This window comes from Zingiber officinale, chromosome 6B (genome assembly GCF_018446385.1).
Source record: "Zingiber officinale cultivar Zhangliang chromosome 6B, Zo_v1.1, whole genome shotgun sequence".
Lineage (NCBI taxonomy): Eukaryota > Viridiplantae > Streptophyta > Magnoliopsida > Zingiberales > Zingiberaceae > Zingiber > Zingiber officinale.
Window position 1 is genome coordinate 42,056,013 of NC_055996.1, and position 27,866 is coordinate 42,083,878.

General features: G+C 38.4%; 1 protein-coding gene and 1 pseudogene across 1 annotated transcript; both read right to left on the minus strand.

Annotated features, from left to right (window-relative positions):
- Positions 1-2,859: 2,859 nt before the first annotated feature.
- LOC121990105 (MAP3K epsilon protein kinase 1-like) lies at positions 2,860-12,075 on the minus strand. Its single transcript, XM_042544332.1, has 4 exons — positions 11,943-12,075; positions 11,717-11,848; positions 11,213-11,617; positions 2,860-2,931 (listed from the first exon to the last, which is right to left on the minus strand). Exons 1-3 carry the CDS (start codon positions 11,976-11,978, stop codon positions 11,432-11,434), a joined length of 354 nt encoding a protein of 117 aa, XP_042400266.1. The 5' UTR covers positions 11,979-12,075; the 3' UTR covers positions 2,860-2,931; positions 11,213-11,431.
- A 1,344-nt stretch (positions 12,076-13,419) lies between these two features.
- LOC121990935 lies at positions 13,420-27,724 on the minus strand (annotated as a pseudogene).
- Positions 27,725-27,866: the final 142 nt, after the last annotated feature.

A 27,866-nucleotide genomic window follows, 5' to 3' on the forward strand; every position in this document is an offset into this window, starting at 1 on the left:
GGTTGTGTCAGAAAAGCATGTCTGACGTCATTCCGCAATCGCCCGAGCATATCCTTGATGTGACGGTGGAAACTTCCACTGTACGATACTCTGTCCGTTCCGGACGCAAACCATGCTGTTTGTCGGCGGTAGATGTCTCGAGGATGATGTTACCAGCTGTCCCCTTTTGTCCCTTTGCACCTCTTGCCTGTTCCCGGGCCGACCGGGCCTGGACCAGCCGCTCGGCACTCATGGCCTCCGGGGATGTGCATACCTCGGACCGGGCGGGGAAGCCCTGCTCATATGCTCAGATGGGATCGCACCTTATTGTCCTGTGGCTCGGTCGAGCGGTCTGTCCGCTCGGCTCAGAGACTCTTTTACCTTGAGCATCGGAAACCCGACCCCTGGTCGGGCTGTCTTTCGTCGAGCCTAGGAGACCCCCTGGCCGGCTGTTCGGTTGGCCGGATGCTCGGTTGGCCCAGCAGTCCGCTCGGCGTGACCTCTGTCCGCTCGGCCCGACCTTGGGGTTGACCCTCTTGACTATTGACTTCCACGTGTCATTGACCTCCCGCCAATGAGGGTCCCCCGTCCTTACCACCATATCAATATTAAAGAAAAGAAAATTTTTAAACCAGTCAAGTATCCTGGAAATCTAAATTCAATACTATTTTATTCTCTCATTCATAAATACTGTTTCTTGCGGAATTGTAAGGTCCACGGGAGTGTACTGTCCAGCCCAATCTGGTCAAGAATTCGAGCCTCCATCATCATCAATTTCTTCATCTGCTACAAACTAAACCTAGCGAGTCTAACTCAGCACCACCAAACCATAATAGCAGGAATTACATAAATAGTCGCATGCATCCTTGAATCTACCTTTACTTGAAAATTTATTGTCAAAGAAACAAGTAAGCGAGAATATATGTATCTACCATAAAACGTTAAATTATGAGTATTACACAGCATTCCATGTATCCTTTAAAATCATCATATTATATATAGTTTTATCCTTTCGCATTTATCATATATCATTCTTGGGTGGAGATGCATCATGTATTCTTTATCCTTTGTTCAATTGATTAATCTGTATAACCATAGTACCAGGCAGTGGGGCGTCAGCAACTCTCGTAATTAGGTTGTGGCCAAATATGGGAATCTAGTATTGAGGTTCTTCTGAGGCCTTGTCCTGTAAACGGGGTCCCTCGGGGCCCTTCGCCCTCACAGATTATTCCATTAATCCTCATCAGTATTGCCATTTTATTTTTTTTACATCATTTCTATTAAGGCAAACATGCATCATGACCTTAGCATATCTTGTTAGACTACCTAAAGCCTAATTAAACGTTCATATCATTAATATACACTATGCTCAAATAACATGCATATCATCAACTACATGAAGCTCAATGAACGTGAATATCATTAACTACATAATGCTAAATAAACATTCATACCATTCATCTACATAAGACTCAAATAAACATACATGTCATTAATTACATAAAACTCAATAAACATGAATATTACTAACCACATAAAGTTAAATAAACATTTATACTCCTACACCTCCTCAAATATAAGGTGCCTAGACATTCGTCAAAATCTGTTACACACACACCCTTCAAAACAACTCTCAAACTCTACTGCAAATCACTCCAAATAATCCCCAAAAATCTACTGCAATTGTAACCCTCAAATCTCCCTTCGAAACCTACTGTATATAACCCTAGATATTCATAAAAAATCTGCTGCTTATAGCCCTCTAATACTGCATATAACCCCAAATATTCATCAAAAATCTATTGCTTATAGCCCTCTAATCGTCCTTCGAAACCTACTGCATATAACCCCAAATATTCATCAAAAATTTACTGCTTATAGCCCTCTAATTTCCCTTCGAAACCTGTTGCACTTAGCCCCAGTCTAGAACCCAGCCATGCGCCAAGCCCTTCCTGCGGCCTACACCCTCCTTTCTGTTCCTTTTGGGTTCTCTAGGTGACCAGCAGCAGGCCCAATTGGCAGCAACAACATCCGACAGAATTTAACACCTCCACCATACACACATCTTCAAAAGAACATAGTAAAAGTGGTAGGAAGTTAACTGAGCTAAACTTCAAGATTTCCTCCACAAACCAATCCATATTCTGCGCATGCAGATTTAAAAGCGTAGAAAGAAAAGAGTTTAAGAGGTGTCGTTGTGCTCGAAGGCTTGGTGTTGGCGCGGATGATGACAAAGAGCAATGATGGGGAGGTCCTTTAGTCTGGTTCTTCCTTCAAGAAGTCGTAGAACCACTTGATTCCTCTCTCCCAACCCTCCTCATAGCTGTCGTCGCCGCCTCCTCCCTAGCCTTGTTCGAGATTTCTCCCTCACCCTCCCCCCTTTGGATTTAATTTATATAGTAGGTGAAGTCTAGTCCATTAAACCCAACCCAATGAGATTGGCCCCCTAAAATAAATCCCCTCCTAAAATAAATCTCGCCCCAGCCGATGAGTGGAGCTATCGCTCGGTCATGAGGATTGTACTAGCTAGGATAGGGAAAGTCCTACCCTATATGAGGAGAGGAGTGATCCCTCGGTCAAGAGGATTGTTCTAGGATAGGGCCAATCCCGTCCCAACCGATGCGAGGAGCTATCTGTCGGTCGTGAGGATTGAGTGGTGAGCGCAACATGTTTGCCACGGTCGCTGGGTGCGCGGACAAAAATTAGTAGTAGACAGGTAGCTTGAATAAATTTGTGTGATAAAGTTTTTTCTGGTCATTGTGTTGTGGAATAAAATGATAATGCAAGGATAGGCATTAACTTTGGGGAAGAAGAAAAGACCTGATGTTTGTTATTTGATCTTCCCGTGCGTTCCACTGAGGATGACTTGTCACTATCTGCTCCTAAAGAAGAACATCTCCCCCCCAACTCTCCATATGAGCAACATTCCTTGTTCGATTCAGTCCTTTTTGCCTGCAAAAGATGCCATCAGTTAATGAGCATGGATATGATATATCCTCTATGAAACAATACACATCTCGATAGGAAAACTATAGTTTAAAATGTTAAATGAACAAGTATAACGACATGATCTAATAATTAAAGGATTAGTTTGATTGCAACTATCATACACTGTATGAATTTTTCTTAATGAGCGGTTGACTTAAGGCTGATGAGCCGTCCGTTACGAGCACTTCCCAAATTAATATGTCATCTGAAGCATGCCTAAATAATGCTTAAATAAAGGTCTTCGGTGCAAGTGCAGACCGGAGACAGCGAAGAAAAACTATAAGTTGACAATATGAACGGCTAGTCATGCATTAATTATTATCTTAATGTATTCAATCAGGGCGAAAAAGGTGTTGTTTGTTGGTGCAACATCCCTCAGGTCAAGGTTGACCTGGTTGACCAAGCTGAGTCTTGGTTTGAGTTTAGATGTTTGACAATAAGAAATTGATTGAAGAAGAGTCAAGGTTGACCGGATACTTGACTGGGAAGTCCTAACTGGGATGTTAGGTAGAATGGAAGTCCTGGTGAGTGAAGCCAGGCAGAAGAAAAGTCCTAGTGAGTGAAGCTAGGCAGATTGAAAACCCTAGTGAGTGAAGCTAGGTGAAAGTCCTGGTGAGTGAAGCCAGGTGAAAGCCCTGGTGAGTGAAGCTAGGCAGATTGAAAACCCTAGTGAGTGAAGCTAGGTGAAAGTCCTGGTGAGTGAAGCCAGGTGAAAGCCCTAGTGAGTGAAGCTAGGCAGATGGAAAACCCTAGTGAGTGAAGCTAGGTGAAAGTCCTGGTGAGTGAAGCCAGGAAAGGGAAAATCCAGATGGATCAAGGATGATCGGACATCTGGTGTTGGGAAGTCCAAGTAGGTCAAAGGATTGACTGGATACTTGGCACGAGGAAATACAGATAGGTCAAAGGGATTGACCAGACATCTGATGGAAGTCCAAGTAGGTCAAGGGAGTGACCAGATACTTGGCATGAATAGAAAAGTCCAAGTGGGTCAAAGGGATTGACCAGACACTTGGTGGGAAGTCCTAGAAGGTCAAAGGAGTGACCAGATGCTAGGCATGATGTACCAACAGGTCAAGGTTGACCGGATGTTGGTTTGAGAGGCTTGGGACTTGGTTTTGGGCAAAAACCAAGTGCTGGATCGATCAGTAGATCAATCCAGTAGATGGATCGATCAGTGGATCGATCCAGGCCTTTCCTAAGCGAACAGAGAGCCTCTGGATCGATCCGTGGATCGATCCAGATGTCCCAATTGATCAGTGGATCGATTGGGACGCGGCTGCTTCGCCCAGGCGTTTTTCCCAGAGCACAGAGGCGCTCTGGATCGATCCGTGGATCGATCCAAAGCCTCCCCGATCGATTGGGAACATTCAAATCGATCGGGATCCGACCGTTGCGTCGGGTTTATAGCCGCAGGCGAACGTTGTCTTCGGCAGCTCTTCTCCGATTCACTCCAGATCTCTCGCCAACTCCTCCACAGAGCTCTCAAAGATCAGATCTCCAGTTCTTGAAGGATCTTGGAAGCTTTCCAAGTCAAGAGGCGGATCAAAGGCAAGAAGAGAAGCTAGGGTTAGGGTTTTCTGTACTCATTGTAAGCTTTGCGCTTGTATTTTGTTTCCCTTTCCTTTCTTCTTGTACTGAGAGTCTTGTAGGGCTTCTCCGCCCTCGGTAGTTACCGAAAAGGAGTGTTTTCATAGTGGAGGGTGCGTGCGTGGTGTGGATCCTTGGACTAGTCACCTCTTGTGAGGTGGATACCAAGTAAACCAACCGTGTTAGCGTTGTGTGATTGTTTCTTTGTATTTCCGCTGCACATCTTTGAAGAAACAAGCAACGTCGAGCAACTTTTGGTCCTAGCAAGTGGTATCAGAGCGAGGTTGCTCTTCACCGGAATCATCGCCGGAAGGGTCAAGCATATCAAGAAAAGCTAGAGGGTGAAGAAGTTGGAGCAAATTCTTCAAGTTCAAGACTTTATCAAGCTCAACTTCAAGATGCAATTCCAAGATGGGCTTGGATTTAACACAAGGGTGGCTCCACCATACACTTCTACGAGTTTCGATTCTTGGAAATCAAGAATCGAAAATTTTCTTATGATGAAGATAGAGCAATGGTTTGCTCTAATGGAAGGCTTCAAGGCTCCAAGAAATTCAAAGGGCAAAGTTCTAAAGAAAAGCAAATGGAGCCCGGAGCAAGTCCAAAGGTGCGAGGCCAATGACAAAGTGACCAAGCTTTTGGTCAATTTATTGCCAAGCACCATCCTTTGCAAAATTGGAGAGTTTGAAGATGCAAAGGAGCTATGGAGCAAATTGGCCAAGCTTCATGAAGAGATCCCCTCCACTGTACAAGATCATGAAGAATCCAGAGAGGGTGACTCTTTGGAGCAAGACCAAGAGGAGGACTCCGAGGTTGAGAGATGCTCAACCTCCGAAGAAGAGGAAATCCAAGAAGCTTCATCCTCAAGGGAATGCAACGAAGGGAACAAGGAGGGAGCATACTCCTTGTTTCATGTTCAAGATGATGAAGCCTCCACCTCTAGGATTGAGGGGGAGCAATCCTTGGTGACGCCGGATCAAGAAGAAGGAGAAGCTTCTACATCCGGGTCAAGAGACGAAGAGGAGGAAGAAGATTCTACCTCCACAAGTCAAGAAAAATCAAATGGAGGAGAATCAAGGTCCGATCAAGAGGAAGCTTCTACCTCCGGATCCAAAGGAAAAGATGTCACCCCTACAAGCAAAGGTATAAATATTTCAATTAATAATAAAAATCATATTATATGCTTTGAGTGTAGGGAACATGGGCACTACAAGAGCAAGTGCCCTAAATTGGCCAAGAAGAAGGGCCAAGTGGCACAAAGAGGCAAGGTGAAGCCCAAGGAGATTACCCCTAACACAAAGAAGAGCAAGGAGCATATTATATGCTTCTCTTACAATCAAAAGGGGCATTAGCGAAGTCAATGCCCCAAGGGGAAGAAGGTGGTCAAGGCTCAAGGAGGCACTAGTCAAGGGGGAGCCTCCAAGGTAAAGAAGAAGGTATCTTTTATTGAGTCTACCCCTTTACATTATGGTAAAAAGCATGATAGTTCTAAGTTTTATCATTTTAATGCAATTTACCATAAGAATAGGAAGCATGAGGGCTTTAAGGAAAAGCATGTGGCCCTACATGCCAAGACTACTACACCTAAGGTTAGGGATGTAGGTAAAAATCTAGGCAATAATTCTAAGGATTTTAGATACAAGCCTAGAAACAAAAGTGCTCATGGATCAAGACCTAAGGACTTAATGATAGAAAATCAAGTCTTGAGGTCAAGACTTGATAAAATGGAAAAGACCCTAAAAAGGATGAAAAATATCCTATTAGGGCAAAATGAGCATAACTTAGGGTTAGGAAAATCAAAGCCATCCAATAGCAATAGAGGTTTGGGATACAAACCAAAGGCTAAGAAGGATGTGCCTAGTTATCATAGGGTTCCATATAGTTATGGAACAAACCCTAGATCTAGTGGGCAAGTCAAAAATACTAAGGAGGTCATCCCTAAGAGTGTTTTTGCAATAAATGTGACTAAGGCTTCTAAGAAGTCTAAGAAAGTCACAAACAAGGTCACAAGGGAGGCTATCCCTAGAGTTGACCTAGAAAATGTGACCAAGGCTTCTAAGAAGCCCAACAAGGTCACTAGGAAGGTATCTAGGGAAGTTATCCCTAGTGAGTACCTAGAGCATCCAAGGAGCACCAATAGGTGTTGGGTTCCTAGGAGCATTTTCTCTACCCCATAAATGGGTTAGAGAGTGTCAACTCCAATTAGAAGGGTAGTTAACCCAACTTTGAGGAAATTGACACTCAAGGGGCATTTTCAAGGTTTTGTTAACCTTTGAAAATGAAATGGAATTATTATTTACTCCTTGAAAGAGTAAAATGTGCCTAATGGTGGAAGAATTGATTTTAATCTTAAATGGCACATATTGGGAAATTCATAAGAACTACCAAGTTGGGATTTTGGTACGTTCTTAGGAAATTTAAGGCAATCCGGGCCTTAATTTAAAAGTGCTACTCTTGTGGAAAAATGAAATATGCCAACATTTGAGGATATGCTTACTTTCAATTGGCATACATTAATCAAGGGAATTAGAAATGTCAATTTAGGCTTTGGCATTTTCTTGAAGCACTTTAGGGCAATCTAGGTTTAAGTTGTAAGTTTAGCTAAGATTTTAAGGATACTTAGATAGTTAATCTAGGTATACTTTATTTATGCTAAATCTTGCCATGATTGTTTGCCCATCATATGTCATGACATCATGTCTATTTTTGCATTCATGTTTTATTATGCAAAATCCAAAAATACAATGTCATGACATTCATACATCATGTAGTTATAGGAATCTTTCTTTTGAAAGTTATTTTATTTTGATGTATGCCATAACATTATCATGCATTAGTTTAATTCCTTGTAATTAAGGACAAATGGCATTTAACAACACTTATTCACAAGTGACATCCTAGGTGGATGTCTAATATCTTTAAAATGCCTAGATAGATATGCATGATCCCTAGATTAGGGCAAAACCAAAATCTACATCTCACAAAGACTATAAGGTGACTTGTATGTGCTTTAGTGCACATTAGATACAAGTGAGATGTTAGGATGATGAACAAAGCTCAAGATGTTGATTTAGTGTATTCTTTTGAGTTTTTAGGTTCATCAAAACACATAGTTATGTGTCTTCCCATCATTGGGAAAGCTAATGTACAAGTCATGTGCATTATGCTCAAGGAACATGATGGGATATTGGTTTTGAAAATGTTTTCAAAATGATTTTGGAAAATCTTGGTGAAGGCTATCTTTTGATAGTAATCACCATTAAATAGTTAGACACAAACTTGAAGAAAACACTAAAGTTTTGCAAGTTTTCAAGTTTGTGTAAATCTTTGAAAATATGAAGTATTTTCATAGAAAACTATTTTTCTTTGATAGTATATGCCCTAAATAATGTCTACACGAAATTTCATGATTTTTGAATTTTTGTAGAATTTTCTAGGGGTTTCTGAAGTTGACTGAAATGGAATTTCAGCAACTATCAGAGCTCCGATCGATCCATGGATCGATTGGAGTGCCTGAATCGATCCGTGGATCGATTCAAAAGGCAAGTATCCCGCGAGCAGAAGCTCGCTGGATCGATCAGCCGATCGATCCAGGTAGTCTGAATCGATCAGTGGATCGATTCAGAAAGGTTCAATCGATTGGAACCCAACTCCAATCGATCCAAGTTGCTGATTTTGGCTGGGAAGACCTGATTTCAGCATCTTTGAACCTCTTTGAGTCTAGGTAACCATTCCAAACCCCTAAAATACATTTGTATACATACAAAGGGTGTTTTCATGTGAAAACAAGGATGGATTGGTTAAGGAAGGCTTCATTGAAGTTTAGGTTGAGGTTTGTTTCAAATTTTGAGTATTTGAACCTCAAAACTTCTAAATTTGGGTTTCCTAAAGGTTTAGGGATTCCAAGTCATTGTTGGTGCAATGACAGAAGTTACCACCATGTCTTTAAGGGGAGGGACTCTTTAAAGACAAGAAAAATTATTTTTTATGAACCTTGGAAGGTGGTTAACCTTCTTTAAAGAAAATGCTCATGTATGAGCTTTTGAACTTGAAATGGGGAGTGGATATCCTCATTATTTCAAGTGGGAACTCACGTGGTTAGAAAATGCTCAAGGTTGAGTATTTGTCTACAATGAGGGAGAAGTTACGGATAAATGAAGGGTATGGGACCTTTTTTATCATGTTGATCACAACGAGTGATGTTGTGAACAACGATGAGCAACTCTTCAGGGGGAGAGTCGTCAACAAATGGATTTGTTGATGAGTACCCAAAATTGGAGCATGGGTTGATGTATGCCCAAAGATGGGTTGATGTGTGCCAATAGGGGGAGAATGAAAGGACCTGTGAATGGGTGTAAGTTAGGCTTTCATTACCTAGAGGGAGTGTGCCCTCTTAGGGGGAGAATGAAGAGCTTAATTTATGTGTTCATCACCTAGTGGCATGAAGATTGAGGCTATAGGATTAGCTTAACTTACATGTGGTTATGTAAGTGTTATTGTGGTATTGTCAAACATCAAAAAGGGGGAGATTGTTGGTGCAACATCCCTCAGGTCAAGGTTGACCTGGTTGACCAAGCTGAGTCTTGGTTTGAGTTTAGATGTTTGACAATAAGAAATTGATTGAAGAAGAGTCAAGGTTGACCGGATACTTGACTGGGAAGTCCTAACTGGGATGTTAGGTAGAATGGAAGTCCTGGTGAGTGAAGCCAGGCAGAAGAAAAGTCCTAGTGAGTGAAGCTAGGCAGATTGAAAACCCTAGTGAGTGAAGCTAGGTGAAAGTCCTGGTGAGTGAAGCCAGGTGAAAGCCCTAGTGAGTGAAGCTAGGCAGATTGAAAACCCTAGTGAGTGAAGCTAGGTGAAAGTCCTGGTGAGTGAAGCCAGGTGAAAGCCCTAGTGAGTGAAGCTAGGCAGATGGAAAACCCTAGTGAGTGAAGCTAGGTGAAAGTCCTGGTGAGTGAAGCCAGGAAAGGAAAAATCCAGATGGATCAAGGATGATCGGACATCTGGTGTTGGGAAGTCCAAGTAGGTCAAAGGATTGATTGGATACTTGGCACGAGGAAATACAGATAGGTCAAAGGGATTGACCAGACATCTGATGGAAGTCCAAGTAGGTCAAGGGGGACCGGATACTTGGCACGAAGAGAAAAATCCAAGTGGGTCAAAGAGATTGACCAGACACTTGGTGGGAAGTCCTAGCAGGTCAAAGGAGTGACCAGATGCTAGGCATGATGTACCAACAGGTTAAGGTTGACCGGATGTTGGTTTGAGAGGCTTGGGACTTGGTTTTGGGCAAAAACCAAGTGCTGGATCGATCAGTGGATCGATCCAGGCCTTTCCTAGCGAACAGAGACTCTCTGGATCAATCCGTGGATCGATCCAGATGTCCCAATCGATCAGTGGATCGATTGGGACGTGGCTGCTTCGCGCGATAAGCGCTGGATCGATCCGAGCTCTGAAAGTTGGCTCGGATCGATCCGTGGATCGATCCAAAGCCTCCCCGATCGATTGGGAACATTCAAATCGATCGGGATCCGACCGTTGCGTCGGGTTTATAGCCGCAGGCGAACGTTGTCTTCGGCAGCTCTTCTCCGATTCACTCCAGATCTCTCGCCAACTCCTCCACAGAGCTCTCAAAGATCAGATCTCCAGTTCTTGAAGGATCTTGGAAGCTTTCCAAGTCAAGAGGCGGATCAAAGGCAAGAAGAGAAGCTAGGGTTAGGGTTTTATGTACTCATTGTAAGCTTTGCGCTTGTATTTTGTTTCCCTTTCCTTTCTTCTTGTACTGAGAGTCTTGTAGGGCTTCTCCGCCCTCGGTAGTTACCGAAAAGGAGTGTTTTCATAGTGGAGGGTGCGTGCGTGGTGTGGATCCTTGGACTAGTCACCTCTTGTGAGGTGGATACCAAGTAAACCAACCGTGTTAGCGTTGTGTGATTGTTTCTTTGTATTTCCGCTGCACATCTTTGAAGAAACAAGCAACGTCGAGCAACGAACCAACGCGACGAGCTATTCACCCCCCCTCTAGCAACTTTTGGTCCTAACATTGTTGGTGTACTAAAATTTAACTAGACTGAGCTTGCAACTAAGTAACACAATTCAAGTTTAGTGGTTAGGACTTTGAACTCACTTGAAGTAAAAAAAATTAAAGCTGCATGATCAAAGTTGGGAATAGAGCATGGATTTTATGTAAAGTTTGTTTTGCAGGAACTACATATTTCAAACGTTCATTAACTTGCTAAGGATGATGCTCAATTGCTCATAAACGTCAAAAAAAAAAAAAAAAAAAAAAAAAAACAACTGAATAAGAGGCAAAAACATATTCTCATGTTTCAGTTATTAAGCCATCATCTATTGGTTTTCCTTGATTTCACGACTCAGCTATTCTAGCAAAACTGATTGAAAGATAATTTGGATTGCAATATTAACTTAATAAAAAAGCTAAAAAAATTGCCTTAATTAGTTTTAGAAGATTAAAGCAAGCGATAGCATCTTGATGTTCAAGCCTTGCAACTAGCAATGTCGTCAAACCAATGGTAGCTATAGCTGAATTTATCTAAGGTGATTTCCTGCATATTTATTTGCTTATTCAGGGTTAGAAACCTGGACATCATGAGACAATTCAAACAGAAAAGACTAGGGGGAAAAAAATCCATTCTCTTACATAATTATCTTCAGAAAAGGCTCCAAAATGTGCACGGATGTATTGCTCTAGACAGTTCTGGAAGTACTTCACTAATTTCTGAATTGATTCCTTCTTCAGTAGTGCTTGTTCTACTTTCATCTGTCCATTATCATGCGCCAAGCAGACTGCAATTGAATCTAAAGCATACTGGTCCAAGAGTCATCCTTGAACAGGTTCAAGTACATCTCCAATCCTCCATCAGCTCGCAGCTGCTACCTTGAGTTTTGAGAAGCATGATCTATATCTAGCAGAGGCAATGCATATTGTTTGAGTGGTGAATCTGAAGTGATAAAATTCATCAAGTGTGGAATAATTCCATTTTCTACTGCTTGTTCCTGCCTCCTTCTTGTTGATCTTGCAAAGGTTGAATAATGCATTGAGGACCTTCCAAAGATGAGCAAATTAATTTAGACACAGCAAGTAATGAATCTTGTACCAAAGAGAACAAAAAAATGAAGAAAAACAAATCTTAAGATTACACACTTCACTATGTATCCGTGAGACGAGATCCTTAGAAAGCTCAAGATTTGGAATCAAATACTTGATTGCATCAGCACGTTGAAGGATTTCTAAGCAATTTGGATCCATGGACAAATTGTTGATGCACTTGAGGATCTACAATTTGCAATAGAGAAAATTTTTCAGAAGATAGCACTAGTTACCCAGATGAGATAAGGTGCTATAAACTGCCGATGAAGTTCCAACACACCTTCAAGAGAATAGTTGGCTCCATTTTATTGAACATCTGAAAAACTGAGCAAGCAAGCTTTGGCTACACGTGAGATTTCACCAACGTGCCAGCTTGTGCAATTACTAACAGATGACCTGCAACTTTCTCAAGATGAAAGTGTAAAGCCTTCGATATAAGAACTCTCTTTTGTAATTTTAAGATTTGAATTTAGAATCAATGTTAGTGTCCAAAAGGGAGAGGACAAATGAAAAGTTCAATTATCCATGATGACAACTATCCATGTAAGAAGAACCTTTTTATTTCCACAAAGTTGTAAACAAACTAGACCTATTCAGGAAAACATCATTCACCGTGGCAAAAATCCAGATATTAAACTTAGTACAATATAATTTAGAGATGTCCTAATTCCTAGCTATAAATCTTAAATTTGGTGGTACAAACATGCCCAAACCATACAAGCTAATAGGTGTTACAAGTAAAGTGATTGAGATGAACATGCTGTAAGACCTTTTTGGAAATTCACATTTTTCATGCAATTATTTACAAAACAGCTTGGACTATTACATTGTTATGCATGAAGTTTGTAATAAACTTTTCAAATAGAATAATGAAAGTTTAAAGATTTAGCTAGTAGTAAATCATTATCCAAATAACTGTGTCTAAGATGCAGCAAGCTGCCACGACAAAATAAAATATATGTAAAGTAATACTTATATACTTACACCTAAACTCTGAATGTTAAATTGTTTGAATTTCAAAATATAGCAGTATCATGAAGGGCAATGTTACAAGGAGAAATCAATAACCAAAAAGAAAGAACACCCATCTTTCAGCCAAAAGGCACAATAAACCCATAATTTTTTAATATCTTGGATTACATACTACAAAAGCTTTATGAGCATGATCATGAAACTCTTCCTCCTAGAAAGATGCTACAAGATATAAGCTAGAAGTTCAACAGGCATACAAAATTGCCTTCTTAGTCACTATTGATCAAGCAGAATTTGCATTTCTAGATTTCATCTAAGAATAATGCATAAGTGTGAATTTATATATCTTTAACTCTTCAGAATCCATAAAAAAAGATTAAACAATTAGTTTTAACTAAATATAGCCATAGAAGCAATTAACCATACTTTTAAACTATAGATTGATTATTGATCATATGCACAAGATAACATGTTAACCTGCAAATTCTGCCATCAATGAATCAAGTTACCGTTGTCCTCTTCTCATTTGAAGCATACAATAGTGGCAGTATGCTTTCATGTCTTTCTTGTCTAGATATATGCTGAACATAATTAAGTTGTCCTGAAACATGCTGAGAAGGTGGTCCCTTTTCTAGAAAACCTAAGAGTGGCCGAATTTGTTTTCTGAGATTATGCTTTTGTGCCTTATCAATAGAACTGCTATTAGCATAGCTTGTGCCATGATGCCTGGGAAAATTAGCATCCCCACGAGAAGGCTCATGATTCGATATATAGTGTTCATTCTCCTAATTTGAAGCTTCCAGTATAGCATGGTTAGGGTAGATCTTATCACCATCACCAAAATATTGTTTGTCCAACTGAGTTCTATCTGTCTGTTGAGAATGAGAAACTTGATTCTGTGTTTTCTCTAATGATCCAAATGAAAAAGGATGTTCAAGCTTAGAAGTATCAGTATGACCTATGTCTGAAATTGGTGATTCACCCTGCATGATGGTAGGCCGACTGTGAGGATCTAAAAGACCATATCTTGGTTTTGGAGTTAGCTAATTTTGTGATGTTTCGGTCATAAACTGAACTCTGATATGATTCAAACTTTTAAACGATGTATTCTATGTCATCCTCTCATAGTAGAACCCCACTTGAAATATGACAAATACTAATTAGAAGTATGAATGAGTTCTAAATAGGCGACTAATATTTAGGCAAAAATTTGTATTATTCTCAAATCAAATATAAATACCACTAGAGCATAATAATAAATTTAGAGTTCCAAGTAGAAAAAAATGACAATTAACATAATATTAAAAAAAATCATGTCAATTCGACCATGTTTTGTTAAAAAATCTAACCAAAAATAATAAAATGGGAGTTTCTAAGTTTTTTTTTTTAAAAAAAAAAAAATCTTATTTAGGATTTAGAAAGGCTTAGAAATAAATTATTAAATAAGAAATCACTGAAAATTCAATAATATTGGTGTACGAGTATGACATTAATTAAATAGTAGACCTACAAAGATGCTTTTTTTTTTTTTATAAAAGTTCATTAGTTGTTTTAATAGAATTATATATTTATATTGAATAGCAAACCCTATTACTTCTTCCTAATAAATATAATCAGGAACAATGAGCATGCAAAGGGAATTAAGAAAACATGATTGCATCATAAAATTAATGCATCGCATGGAACCATAAAATTTCATCAATGATGTTAGTCAAAGCATAGGAACGATTTACTTAAAGTCAAAATTAATAAATCTGAAAAATTACTGGAAGAAAGTACTTTGTAACTTATCTGCAACCTCTTCAATAGAAAACACCAAATCGTAATGCTCCTCTTATGATCTATTAACCGAATGAGAATGTAAAGGCTTTGTAATGCTAATGATACCAGAAGTAATAATTAGCAAAAGTTTCACAATATTTGCAGTGTTAACCAGAAGCAATAATTGCTGCTCTAGTTTTGAAATATCCGTAATTCCTTGATCACAAATTCCTAGAATAGTTTGTCGTTACTTTGAATAACTTGTTCTATCGAATTAATATTAACTAGGCCAGCATCTCTTTGAGCACTGAAACATCCCATCTCAAAAGTAACCATTGGAGAGAATTCATTGACAATGTCTGGATTAAATACAATTAAAACTGATTAATGATCACTATCTAGTGCAATTCATATCATTTAGATTATAAGATTTTGCAGTTGCTTCAGACTACTTTGCATATTCAAATCATTAATGAAATGATTGTATATGCAATGATTGTTGAGCTATATTATCTGTATTTTGATTTAGATGAATAATATCACATGGATAGGGCATTGAGGCCTCAGTTATACCTTTCAAATTATCTACTCTCACCATTTTCTTTATGATGCTATTCTAAACAATGTGGAATCCTCCACGAGCAACTCAAGATCAGCTTAAATGTAGGTTCATGGAAAGTAGCTACTTCATGATGCATAGTTTGCAACATGCTAATCTAATTAAACTATGGGCTTTAATCACTAGTTACACTTCTTCCCTTACAAAAATGGATTCTATTGTATGTTTATATTCAAGATTAATGCTGTAGCCCCTCTTTTACCAAAGTTTAGCAAATCATATAATAAGGGAAATAGAGTGAAAAATAGAGATTAAGAAGAAGGAAGTAATACAAATGCAATAATAATAAACATTGAGAACAAATAAAAAGCCAATCTGATGTTGGAAACTTTAAATTTATAGCCCAGCCATTCATAAGATATTGAAGAAGTGTAGTTGTGTACAAATAGATCAGGTATATCCATTTCTATGTGTAATCAAGAAACTCATAAAAATGTGACAAACTTTCTTCCACTGCAAGTTAGTAAACAATACCATTTTTCAGCACCATTCCATGCTGTAGATGGCGTCACCTCTAACAGTTATGATAGAAGAAACATTTTTAGTACCCATGTCCCAATTTCCACAAATATATTAAAACATTTCTATAATTATTCAAATATTTGTCTAATAAATCCTACATATTAGGCCTAAAGTAATTCATCAAATCATGCATTAAGAACAATCTTTAAGATCTCAACAAAGTGCAAATTGAGATAGAATAATATAAAGCTTTAACTACCTAATGAAATTTAATAATTATTTTTTATTTGGATTTAAAATATGCATAAAAAAATAAATTCCTCAAGTTCTATTCTAGCCCATTCCAAAAGCTCTAGGGAACAAGGACATGTTTTCCCGTTCAAGAATAAAGAACCTTTTGTTGCTTGAAAAATAATTGAGAACACGACTTTGCAATTTCATAGAGATAGAAGTGACCCAATGGTTCTTTTTGAAAAAATAATTTTTATAGACTACGCTCAAGATGCAAACAATAAAATTTTAACAGTAAATGTTGGCCCAATAACCTTCGCCGAGCATTAAAGACCTGGTACTGCCTTCTGTAACTCCTTATGAGTTATGTTGGGGTGTTCAACCAACATATAAAATGTTTAGTTACTAGTCCTCATATCTAACACTGCATTAAAGTATGTAAGGTCTTGGTTATTTTTTCCAAAAAAGATAAGAGCATATCTTGTCTCACATTTTGTTGCTTGAAAAATTTCACATTTTTTCCTAAACTAGAAAGTCCAATTTTATAGATGAATACAGATGGAAATCTTCATCCTGTTTGTTGGTTTCTATTGTGTTGTTTGACAATTTGTCCAATTAAAGACATTTAAATGCTCCTCGAGATCACAGTTTACTTGTGATACTGCATAAAATATCCTAGACAAAAACAAATTATTCTAAGCTAAAAAAACATGTCTAATTTATTTTGGTAATTAGATGCAAAAAAGCGAGTAATAATTTGATAAACACGACCTGATGTTGATAGTAAAATTTTGAATAAGTAGAAGGTACATGTCAGATTCTGAAAATAAAGTCACTTCTAGGATGATTGTTGGATGAACACTCCAATAATTAGGAAGAATGAAGACTGAAAAACTATATTCGGCTGAGTTAGTTGCTACTATGTGGACAATCACATTGTGTAGTTACTCTCATTGTCAACTCCCTGAACACTTTCTTATATAGGCCCTTCATTTCAAATTTTTTCCTATGTTTGGCCTCCAGTTTGGTTCAGTTCCACCAGTTTGGTATCAATGTATCATTCAAGACTACCTTAGCACTAAAGATCATATTTGTGTCTGTCCACTATTGTTTCAACAAACAAAGAATGTTGAGTAGCATAACTGCTTTGGTGTCTATTACTACTACTACTATGTGGTCAACATAAATAAAAAAAAAACTTGACATCCCAAGACCTAGAGTCCAACTCATATTTGAACCAAAATCACAACTAATCAGTAGCATGTCTAGTTCAATGATGGCTTCACTATTCCACGAGAAACACCGCATATATAGAATAGTTTGGCAAGATAAATAAACTAAACCATGCAAAATGAACTAGCCTAGCAATATGCTTATGAAGAAATTATATTGATCTTGAAGTACAAACATCATCATTCACAAATTGGAGAATGCTCAAAACATAATCTAACTACTGCTATGAATTTGCAGACCTATTTACAACTGCAAAAGTCAACATACATTTAGATCAATTCAGGAAGGTCACACAGCTGCCCCATTGTTCCTTTCCTTTAGCATGAATAGATGGAGATTATATATTTATTAAAAAAACACCATCAACAATAAATGAAACCTTCATAAAAGGAATGGTCGATAAAATATTCAAGCAGAAAATTTTACCTTAATAACAAATGACCTTCACAAAGTGATAGATCAGGTAAATATTCACGCATGGAGATAAAATAGTATAACTCAAATCAATTACTTGTATATCATCGTTGAAGACAAGATGTGTTTTACAATATTTAGCAAGGAGTTCAAATGCATTAAGGTGGCAACGTCGTCGAACTGAAAATATAACACAGAACAAATTTGATATTGAAATAGCATAAACAGGAAACAATTAGCAAATATGCAACCACAAAGAATTGATCCAGCCACTAACCTGAATTGGTACTTTTTTTCCAATATCTCTACTTCACAACATTTATGAATTCGAGTAACTTTAAATATTCCTAAATACAAGGAGAAACTAGTATGACAAAAGTTTACCTGAATTAGGAGAAATAAAACAAATGGTTCTAGACATTACTTGGCTAGTAGCCCTTCTTCCCCTCAACTCAATATAAAATTCATCATTAAGTAATTGCACTGAGTGTATTTAAAAGGATGAACCATGTTGGATGCTTAAGAATGAAAACATCATCAAAGGTGGATTTTGGGTAATAAAAAAGCATAAAAAATATTATATACAACCACTTAAGTAGGACATCTCCTTTGACACAAAAGTGCCAACATGAAGTCATCAGACAGAAGGAAGCACTCAAAACGCCTTACCATCATTAATAAATTCTGATGTGAAAAAGAAAATAAAAAGAAAAACACAAGTTTAACTCCAAGTTAACATTGTAATGTGGATGGGTCAAATAATTAGAAAAAGTATTGATAAAACACCTACTTATTATATAGACTGCTAATATGCATGAAGTGTTGGCTCTTGTCCAATCATCTTTACTGGTGGAAAACAGGGTTGTATACATGAGGCTCTTTGCGTACTTCACCAAGGCCTTGGGATCTAGGTATAGCATAGTTTAACGTAGACTTATTATGCATTCATAATAAAGAGATGATGAAGAAACTCACCGAGTTTATATGCTTTGCTGCAACATTCGCAGCAATATAAGCAGCTATCTTCCTAATGTTTGAGAATGGTGGGTAGATCATTCCTTTGTCCAAGTTCTCCTGCATCACCTGTTGAGCTAAAGCATCCGCTGTCCAATAAAAGTTACCACAATTACACTACTTTCCATAGTTTTGTGGAATATATGGAAAAGTAAAATTCGAAGTTGATTAAACATGTTCCCAATGGGTTTATGTTATATGGAACAACTTTGAAATAATGAATATACAAAAATAGAAACAGTGAATTAACTTGTGAACTTATAGGCTGCAAGCAGCATGTCGTTGTGCACACGGGTTGCTCCGGAGATCACCAAGGCCAAACCCAGGAAGATATAGGCATTATTTGACTGGACGAATATGAAACACCAAAGTTTAGTTTGTAACTATTAAGAGAAAACTGTGTATTAGATACCACAGAGTTATTGACTTATATAGAGAAGGATATACAACATAATTATAATAATACCCCTTGTTATTATATTTACAATATTCTAACGCTCCCCCTCAAGCTGGAGAATATAGATCATATGCACCCAGCTAGTTACATATGTAGTCAATTTGAGAACCTCTCAGTGACTTAGTGAATATATGTACTTGTTGATATGTGAGTTGACAAAACTAGTAGATATTTCTCCTGATATAACTTTCTCTCTAACAAAGTGACAATCAACTTCAATATGCTTTATCCTCTCATAAAAAACTGGGTTCGAGGCAATATGCATGGCAGCTTGGTTGTCACATATAAGTGACATTTGTGTAACCTCCCCAAACCTGAGTTCCTGAAACAATCATTTTAGCCATATAAGCTCTTGACTAGTAATGGCCATAGCCCGATACTCTGTCTCTAGATCTTGCCACAACATTCTGCTTTTTGCTTTTCTAAGAAACAAGGTTACCTCCAACAAATATACAAAACTCATAAGTGGATCTTCTATCAGTGGGAGATCCTGCCCAATCTGCATCAGAGTACCCTATAGCTCGAGTATGACATTTGTCTACATATAAAAGACCCTTTTCAGGTGCACCTCTGATATATCGAATAATGCGAGTCACAGCATTCTGATGTTCTTTGCATGAAGAGTTGAGAAACTGACTTACTACACTTACCGCAAATGAGATATCCGGACAAGTAACAGTAAGGTAGCTTAGTTTCCCTACTAATTGCCTGTACCGTTCAGGATCTGAAAGAGGCTCCCCCTGATTTGGCAGGAGCTTGACATTAGGATCATAGGGTTGTCGACTGTCTTTGAATTTAACATTCCCGTTTCTTCCAAAATATCCATTGCATACTTTCTTTGGGATATGATGATCCCCTGTTTAGACTGTGCTACTTCTATCCCAATAAATATTTGAGTTTGCCGAGATTCTTTGTCTAGAAATGTTTAAAAAGATGTTGTTTTACTTGTGAAATCCCAAGATAATCACTACCTGTGATGACAATATCATCAACATAAACCACTACGTAGATGCAACCTGTAGATGAGTGGCGATAAAAGACAGAATGGTCAGCCTCACTCCTAGTCATGCTAAATTGTTGAATTACAGTACTAAATCTACCGAGCCATGCTTTGGGTGATTGCTTGAGGCCATATAAAGATTTCTGCAGGCAACATACAAGACCAGAAGACTCCCCCTGAGCAACAAAACACGAAGGTTGCTCCATGTAGACTTTCTCGAGCAGATCAACATGTAAGAATGCATTTTTGATGTCCAACTGATAAAGAGACCAATGGCGAATCGCAGCAATTGACAGAAATAGGTATACAGAAGACAACTTGGCAATAGAAGAAAAAGTATCCCCATAATCCAATCCGAAGATCTGAGTATAGCCTTTAGCGATGAGACGTGCCTTAAGTCTGTCAACCATCTCGTCTGGACCAACCTTCACCGTATACACTCATCGACAACCAACAACTGACTTCCCAGGTGGTAAAGGAACGAGGTCCCAAGTCCCACTACTCTGTAAAGTACAAATTTCATCGAGCATAGCTTGTTTCCATCCTGGATGGGCAAAGGCATCATCTGCAGTCTTAGGAAGAGAAACAGACGACAAGGAAAAAAGACAAGAATAATAGGAAGGAGAAAGATGATGATAACTCAAAGAAACATAGTGAGGAGAAGGATTACGAGTGGAACGCATACCCTTTCAAAGTGCAATAGGAATATCAGAGTCAGGAGATGGGACCGGAGGAAACGGCGAAGGACTTGGCTCCAAAGATGTGTCCACGGCAGTCTCAAGGTCGGTCAGCGACAAAGTAGGATGAGAACGACGCTGATAAACCTGCAAAGGAGGAGACGAGGCTGGGGATGATAGAGGTACCTCCGGAGGACAAATGATAGTCACTGGTGCAGGTGGAGAGGGAGAAACCTCATACTGGGAAGCGGGAGGCCCAAAAAATGAAACCGAATCGAAGAATGTGACATCAGTAAAGATGAAGTACCGACGAAGAGTAGGGGAATAACACTTATACCCTTTCCGAGACCTTGGGTACCCAAGGAAAACGCACTTATGAGACCGGGAGAGAGTTTATCAATGCTAGGATCAAGATCATGAGCAAAACATATAAAACCAAAGACCCGAGGTGGTAAAGGATGAAGAGGATTATGTGGGTAGAGGATATGATGAGGTATTTTACCCTGGAGAGTGGAAGAAGGCATACGATTGATGAGATAACACGCAGTAAGTACGACATCACCCCAAAACTGATGAGGAACATGAGAATGGAGAAGAAGAGTCCGAGTAGTTTCAAGGAGATAACGATTCTTGTGTTCTGCAACCCCATTCTGTTGAGGGGTATGAGGGCAAGACGTGCGATGCAGTATACCATAAAATGCCAAGAAGGAACGAAACTGAGTAGAAAGATACTCACGTGCATTATCACTTTGCAAAGTTCGAAGAGAAATACTAAACTGAGTTTTGATTTCATGAAAAAAAGATTGAAAAATAGAAAACAATTTTGAACGTTCTTTTATCAGATATAACCATGTACAACGGGAAAAATCATCTATAAAAGTAACAAAATATTGTGATCCCAATGTAGAAGAAACACGACTCGGACCCCAAACATCAGAATGTACCAAAGCAAAGGGGAATACAGCCCGACTCACAGTGTGAGGAGAAAAAGAACTATGAACATGCTTACCCAACTGACACGACTCACAAGATAAAGACTCTAAGTGAGAAAGACTAGGATGTAATTGTTTCAACTTATCAAGACCTGGATGTCCCAACTGAGCATGAATAAGAAGTGGAGATGTCGTCGCCGAGCCAACAAGAGAGGGTTGTTGAAGCCAATAAAGTCCATGAGACTCACATCCGAAGCCAATCATCCTCCCCGTATTCCGGTCCTGTAAGGAAACAGACATTTTAGCAGAAGAAATAACACAATCAAGAGACCGAGTAAGTTGACTTATTGACAATAGATTAAAGGGAGCTCCGAGAACATAAAGAACATTATGAAAGGAAAGAGACGGAGAAGGATGAACAATACTAATACCCTTGAACTCAGTTTGGGAACCATTGGCCATGGTGATAATTGGTAAATAACCAGAAGTAGTGAGAGAAGAAAATAGAGATTTATTACCAGTGATATGATCAGTGGCCCCAGAATCAAGAACCCAAGGACCTGAAGAGTGAGATATGCCAGCAAAGGAATTATCAGCATGTGCAACAGCAGCAGTGGAATCAGAAACCTGACGATCCTCAAACCATTTCAGAAAGTCATTATAGGAAGGTTTTCGGGTCGGATCCGGTGGCGGCAGCCATCAGAAGCCGAAGAAGCAACACAACTCTGAACGAACTGAGCAGCGCGAGGAGGCCAACCATGCAGACTCCAACACTTATCAATCGTGTGTCCTGGTCGATGGCAGTGATCACACCAAGGAGGTCCTTTGCCACCCTTTCAAGGCGGAGGTCTGTTGTTGTTTCGAGAGACCAAAGCTGACGAGTCACTAGGAATGAAAGAAGGTAACGTCAAGACTTTGGCAGGGACACGGAGGATAGTCGCCCACGTACTGTCTATGGTAGCTTCTGTGGGGCTGCCCAGGATCTGATCACGAACATGAGAATAATCTGAGGGCAGACCATATAAAGCCAGAGACATAAAAAACTTCTTTCGATTTTCAAGCTCTGCAACAAGAGTGGCCGCAGGTGGAAGTAGTCCATTGAAGTCACAAAGAAGGCTAGAGACCAATCCCAGATACGTTGACATTGAATCCTTAATTTGATGGGCACTGAGGATGGTCATGAGATCTTCATAAACTTGATAGAGTCGCCGAGAAGTGTTTGTAAAGAGTTGTTAAGCCCGTGTCCAAACATCTTTACAGGTTTTGTGAGTGCGGAAGACATCCTTAAGAGATGGATGGATGGTGGCTCGGATAATGCAACACAACTGGGCGTCAACCTTTTTCTACAGAGGACGATCGACGACTTGAACATCCTCTTCGGTTTGAGAGAGATGTGTCTCATAACCCTGTCCAACAATGATGTGAACCCAACGAGAAAGATATCTCAAGAACCCACAACGAATTGAAAACAGAAAGAAGGAAGGTCTAAGACGATAAGATGGATGAAAGAAACCTCGATCCAATGCTTAGAAAAGCACGAACCTTGGTATAGGAGATGGAAGACGCCACAACCTTGGGATTGAGGTTGATAAGTCTTTGAACGCCACAAGGAGATGCCTTGATAAGTTCAAGTTCAATGAAGAACCAACAAGCGAGAGCCTCACCGTACTTTAGATTAAAAAATATGTCAAAGATACATGTGTGGGCGTCACCCCCTTTATTTATAGCTATAAGGTGACCAAAAAACCCTAAAAGGCCAAAAGAAAGCCCATTTAGTAAAGGCCTATGCAGACTACTTACCCATTATAAGCTTATGGCTTTATTACAACCCAAATAAAAGTAGAAATTGAGTTTAAATTGAGCCTACATATCCCTACTACATAGACATGAGACTTAAGTGCTAATTAAGCTCATCTAAGGCTTGAATTAAGTTGACTATGTCGAATGAGTTGCTCTTAGTCAAACCTTCTTCAATGGTAGCTTTGACCTTCACATCTTCAATTAGTACATGAAGGGCTTCCTTCATCTTTCTAGCCTTAGCCCTTGTAATTGGGCCTTCATTGATGCATAATGGATCATCATTAATATCTAGAGTGGGTTGACCATGATCCATATCGTTAGCTTGTTGCGCTCTTTCTTTGACTCCATCAAACAAGCCAAAGCTCAATGTGAGAAGCCCAAGAGGAGTAGTTCTTACCATCCAACTGCTCGGAGGAGAGTGGTGCGGTGATGTGGTTGGTAAAGATCGAAATATCCGGCTTTGGAGTGCTGGAGGTAGCCATTGATCAATTCGGTGAAAGAGGGCAGCAACCCGAATCTTCGGTGACGTCGCAACACCTTGGAGACAGGCACGGAGAGAATTAAGGGTTTGTTGCGGCGCTGGAAAATTTAGGGTTTGTTGCGACAGCGTTGGAAAATTTAGGGTTTACGCTAGAAAATTTAGGGTTTGCTGCGACGGCGTTGGAAAATTTAGGGTTTGCTGTGACGGCACTAGAAAATTTAAGGTTTGCTACGACAGCGCTGGAAAATTTAGGGTTGGCTACGGCGACGCAAGGATATTCCACGCAGAAGGAAGAGCAGCGGCGACCTGTGCTCGCAATCGGGAAGGAGATGCCTCTGCTGCCGCACAAGGAAAGGAGGCGGGGCTTGTGCTTGCAAGTGACGCGAGAGGGAGAAGAGAGATCGGGAGAGATTTGTCCCCGTCCAAGCGTGACTAATGGCAACAGGAATTGGTGGCGGCGGCGGAAAAATTAAGGTTTGGCTCTGATACCATGTTAAGAGAAAACCGTGTATTAGATACCACAGAGTTATTGACTTATATAGAGAAGGATACAACATAATTATAATAATACCCCTAGTTATTATATTTACAATATTTTAACAATAACAAACAAAAATTTTCTTATTGATATAGGTTGTTTATGTTGAGAACAAAATTTAAACTTGTCGTGGCACAAGAACTTTTCCATCATACTCAATTGGATCAAATGTACTCCCACTAGCAAATATTGCTTGACCCTGTGAATGAAAGTCAAATTCTTCAATAACAGAAGTTAACTATCAGAGTAAATCATGAATATGAATTATGCAACTGTTGCTGTAAAAAGATGGAGGAAGCTTACCTTACGCCATGAACATGCCTCTTCTGCATTGCATTTTGATTGAGAGGTAGGGCTAGATAGAGCCAAAATTATGGATTTCTGTAATCAATGCAAGGGAACTTGTGGATTGGATCTAATCCTCTCTGAATATAGGTAAATTGCACGTAGAAACTGAATGCATTTTAGTAAGGATTTGGTAGAGGTCTAGAAGCTAACCTCATTAAACGTAGTCGTATTCCTCAGTGAAAGTTTTTCCCACTCCAGATGACCCAGTAAAATAGTGGGCTTGATTACCTAAGAAATTAAACTAGAACAAATTAAGGACTATTCGAAAACTAGTGTAGGCAAATTTACAAATAGAAAGTACACTTAAAGTTGTACAAACTTGAGACAGCAAAAATAAGATAAAGTATTAGTATCTTTTAAATGAAAATATGACCACTAGAGAAACCACTTTAAAAGAGTAGACCCGAGTTGGAGAAAGCATTCTCGTCATCAATAATGATATAACTTAAAAGTCACACACATAGTAAGAGAAAATATCCAAGTGCATGGCAGACATTTAGCTCATGATCATGCACCCAAGGTTCCTTAAAGTGTTGAAGGGAATCCTTGTGTGAGCTCACAATTAAGCCCTGGAACGGGTATCACAATGCAAACAATGAACAACAAAGTAAAACAATTAAAAGTTTTATGCTTGCAATAAGAATAACTAAATAAGCAAGGTCTAAGATTCTATTCCTTACCTTACAATCAACCATCTATATCTTCTTGCAAATTCCTTCCAACGGAGCTTTTGTCTACAACAGCCATAAAAATCTACAACCAAATGAGCCAGTATGTGAAATCATCAGAACATCCAAAATGTTGTCCATGCGCATAATAAAAAGACTCAGTTGAAAACCTGCTTTGACATCTCAAGAGCCATGAGTTCTACAAATACCGGTACCAGCCTGTATTGATAATCAAAATAAGGACAAGATTCAAAGAAGTATTGATAGCAAAAATAAAATAGATATTTAACTGAGAGTAGTTGAGTTAATATACTCTTGAAACATGTACGTGCAGTGCAATAATTAAAGTCATATAACATGCAACATGTAAACTTAACACTAAGTAGCATAGCAAAATTATGGCAAATATTAGATTTTAATGCAAGCCATAAAATTGGAAAAACCATCTTCTGACATTTTTTTCAAAAAGCAGAAGCCCAACTAATAAATAAAATCCTAATAGAAATGATTTTCTATATTTATTTCTTAAATAATTATTTGCATCACAAGATTTGTAATATAAAATACAAGGACGAAGCATAAGTAAATAGGAATTCATACTCCCATAATGGGAAACTAAGATGTTCACAGGCAAATACACAAGTCAACAAAATCAAAGTCAAAAACATTTAATAGACCAAATGCAAATACATTCAATAGACCAAATCAACCAATTAAGTTAGGAGTAAAACTTCCCCAACACAAAGAAATAAGAAACTTTGTTATGCCAATGTTCCACCAACTATTTTTAAAGCGCCAAAACGCCTAGCAAGTCTAAAACAATAGAGCTAAAATCAATTACTTGTATATCATCATTGAAGACTAGATGTGTTTTGTGATATTTGGCAAGGAGTTCATGCATTATAGCTGGCAAAGTCTTCAAACTGAAAATATAACACTAAACAAATTTGAGATCAAAATAGCATAAGTAGGAAACACAAAGCAAATCTGTAACCACAAAGAGTTGATCTAGTCATTGACCTGAATTAGAAGTACTTTTTCCACATATCTATATTTCACAACATTCATGAATTCCTCTAGTAACTCTGCATTTGACAATTTGACAAAATACAAGGAGAAAGGCAGCAGTTTACATAAATTAGGAGAAATTAAACATACACTTCGAGACAATATTTGGCTAGTAGTCCTTTGTCTCAACCAAATATAAAGTTCATCATTAAGGACCTGTTTGTTGTTAGTCTCCACGTCAGTTAAGTCCCATAATTTTATGTATTCTTGAAGCTTGTCCATGGCAGTTATGTCCCATCTGCAACAAAACTCGCTCGAGCTTAGATAGTTGAGATAAACAAGACTTGATGATGATTGTGAATGCCTGTCACCTGTCGACGGCGTTAGTGAAGAGCTGGAGTTCATCCAAGGTTCCATAGACATCGTAAATATCATCAATTAATGTAATCAAGCATATTGCCTTTGTTTGGATCATTCTGCATCTCTAGCTATTTGGTTCATAAGTGAAACCAAGTGCCCACATATAGTTTTCAAGTAACAGAACGACATGGTGCTTTAAAACGATTATAAAAGATAGTGCATGCATAACAAAATAACTAAAAAGTGCAATATGTTGGGACTAGAGCATGTTTGTGTGGTTGAATTTAGGTATCTTGATAATAAAAACAAAATGTTTAAGGCAGAGCGTATAGGAAGCATCATAGTGGATCATGCTATTTGCTATAAATTCTAATTAACTCAGAGGAAATATTTACAGAACAACATAAAGAAATTGAAAAAAGTCACATGACCCCAAAAAATTGTAAAATTAATACTTTCAGAAAAATATATGAAAAATCAAATATCATTTCTGCAATGGAAATTCATTTTCCAAAGTTTGAAAGGATAAATATGTAAATCTTCCAAAGACCCAGGGAAAAGATGAATTCAAACATGTAGAGGTTCTAAAAAATCCAAATAATAACCTAACTATTCCACATCTGTACCCACAAGATAATAATTAATTGACACTACATTTGTATGGTCTAAGAAAATTAAGCATATTTCTTGAACTAATAATTATCACAAGTTATACTATGCTTTGTTTGATGGCAAGTATATGATGATAGTCTTCACTAATTAATTGACGCTATACTTTGCTAATGACTGATTGACTTGGTAATGCAAACAAATAGTTTTAAAAAAAGCTTACTTGCTAGAGGAATCAGAGCTCTCATAAGCATGATAAATGGATTGCATGGCCAACGTGGTTTCACCGAAGGAGTCACGCAATCCACACTGCCATGGCTGGTCGCGCAATCCCGCGACAGTGTCGAAGTCGAGCGTGCTCGCGAGTGGTGTCAGATTTCAGATTTTTTTTAATTAAACTTAGGTTAATTATTTTAATCAACTCATGGCTATGATCGATATAATCTAAAGAGACTTTATTAAACCCAAATAAAATTATCTAATTAATTTTATATTTCATTTATTTTAATTTAAAATTTATAATAAAATTTTTATTTATTTATTTATCTATTTTCGTATCTTTTCCTATTTTAAAAGATTATTTTTTATCTTATTTATTTTTTAAATATTTATATTAAATA

Coding starts and splice junctions, on each gene's coding strand:
- LOC121990105 (XM_042544332.1), bottom strand. CDS start 11,978: ATGTTCAATAAAATGGAGCCAACTATTCTCTTGAAG. Junction 11,849..11,942: donor AGCCAACTATTCTCTTGAAG/GTGTGTTGGAAC, acceptor TGCAAATTGTAG/ATCCTCAAGTGCATCAACAA. Junction 11,618..11,716: donor TCTCACGGATACATAGTGAA/GTGTGTAATCTT, acceptor CATCTTTGGAAG/GTCCTCAATGCATTATTCAA.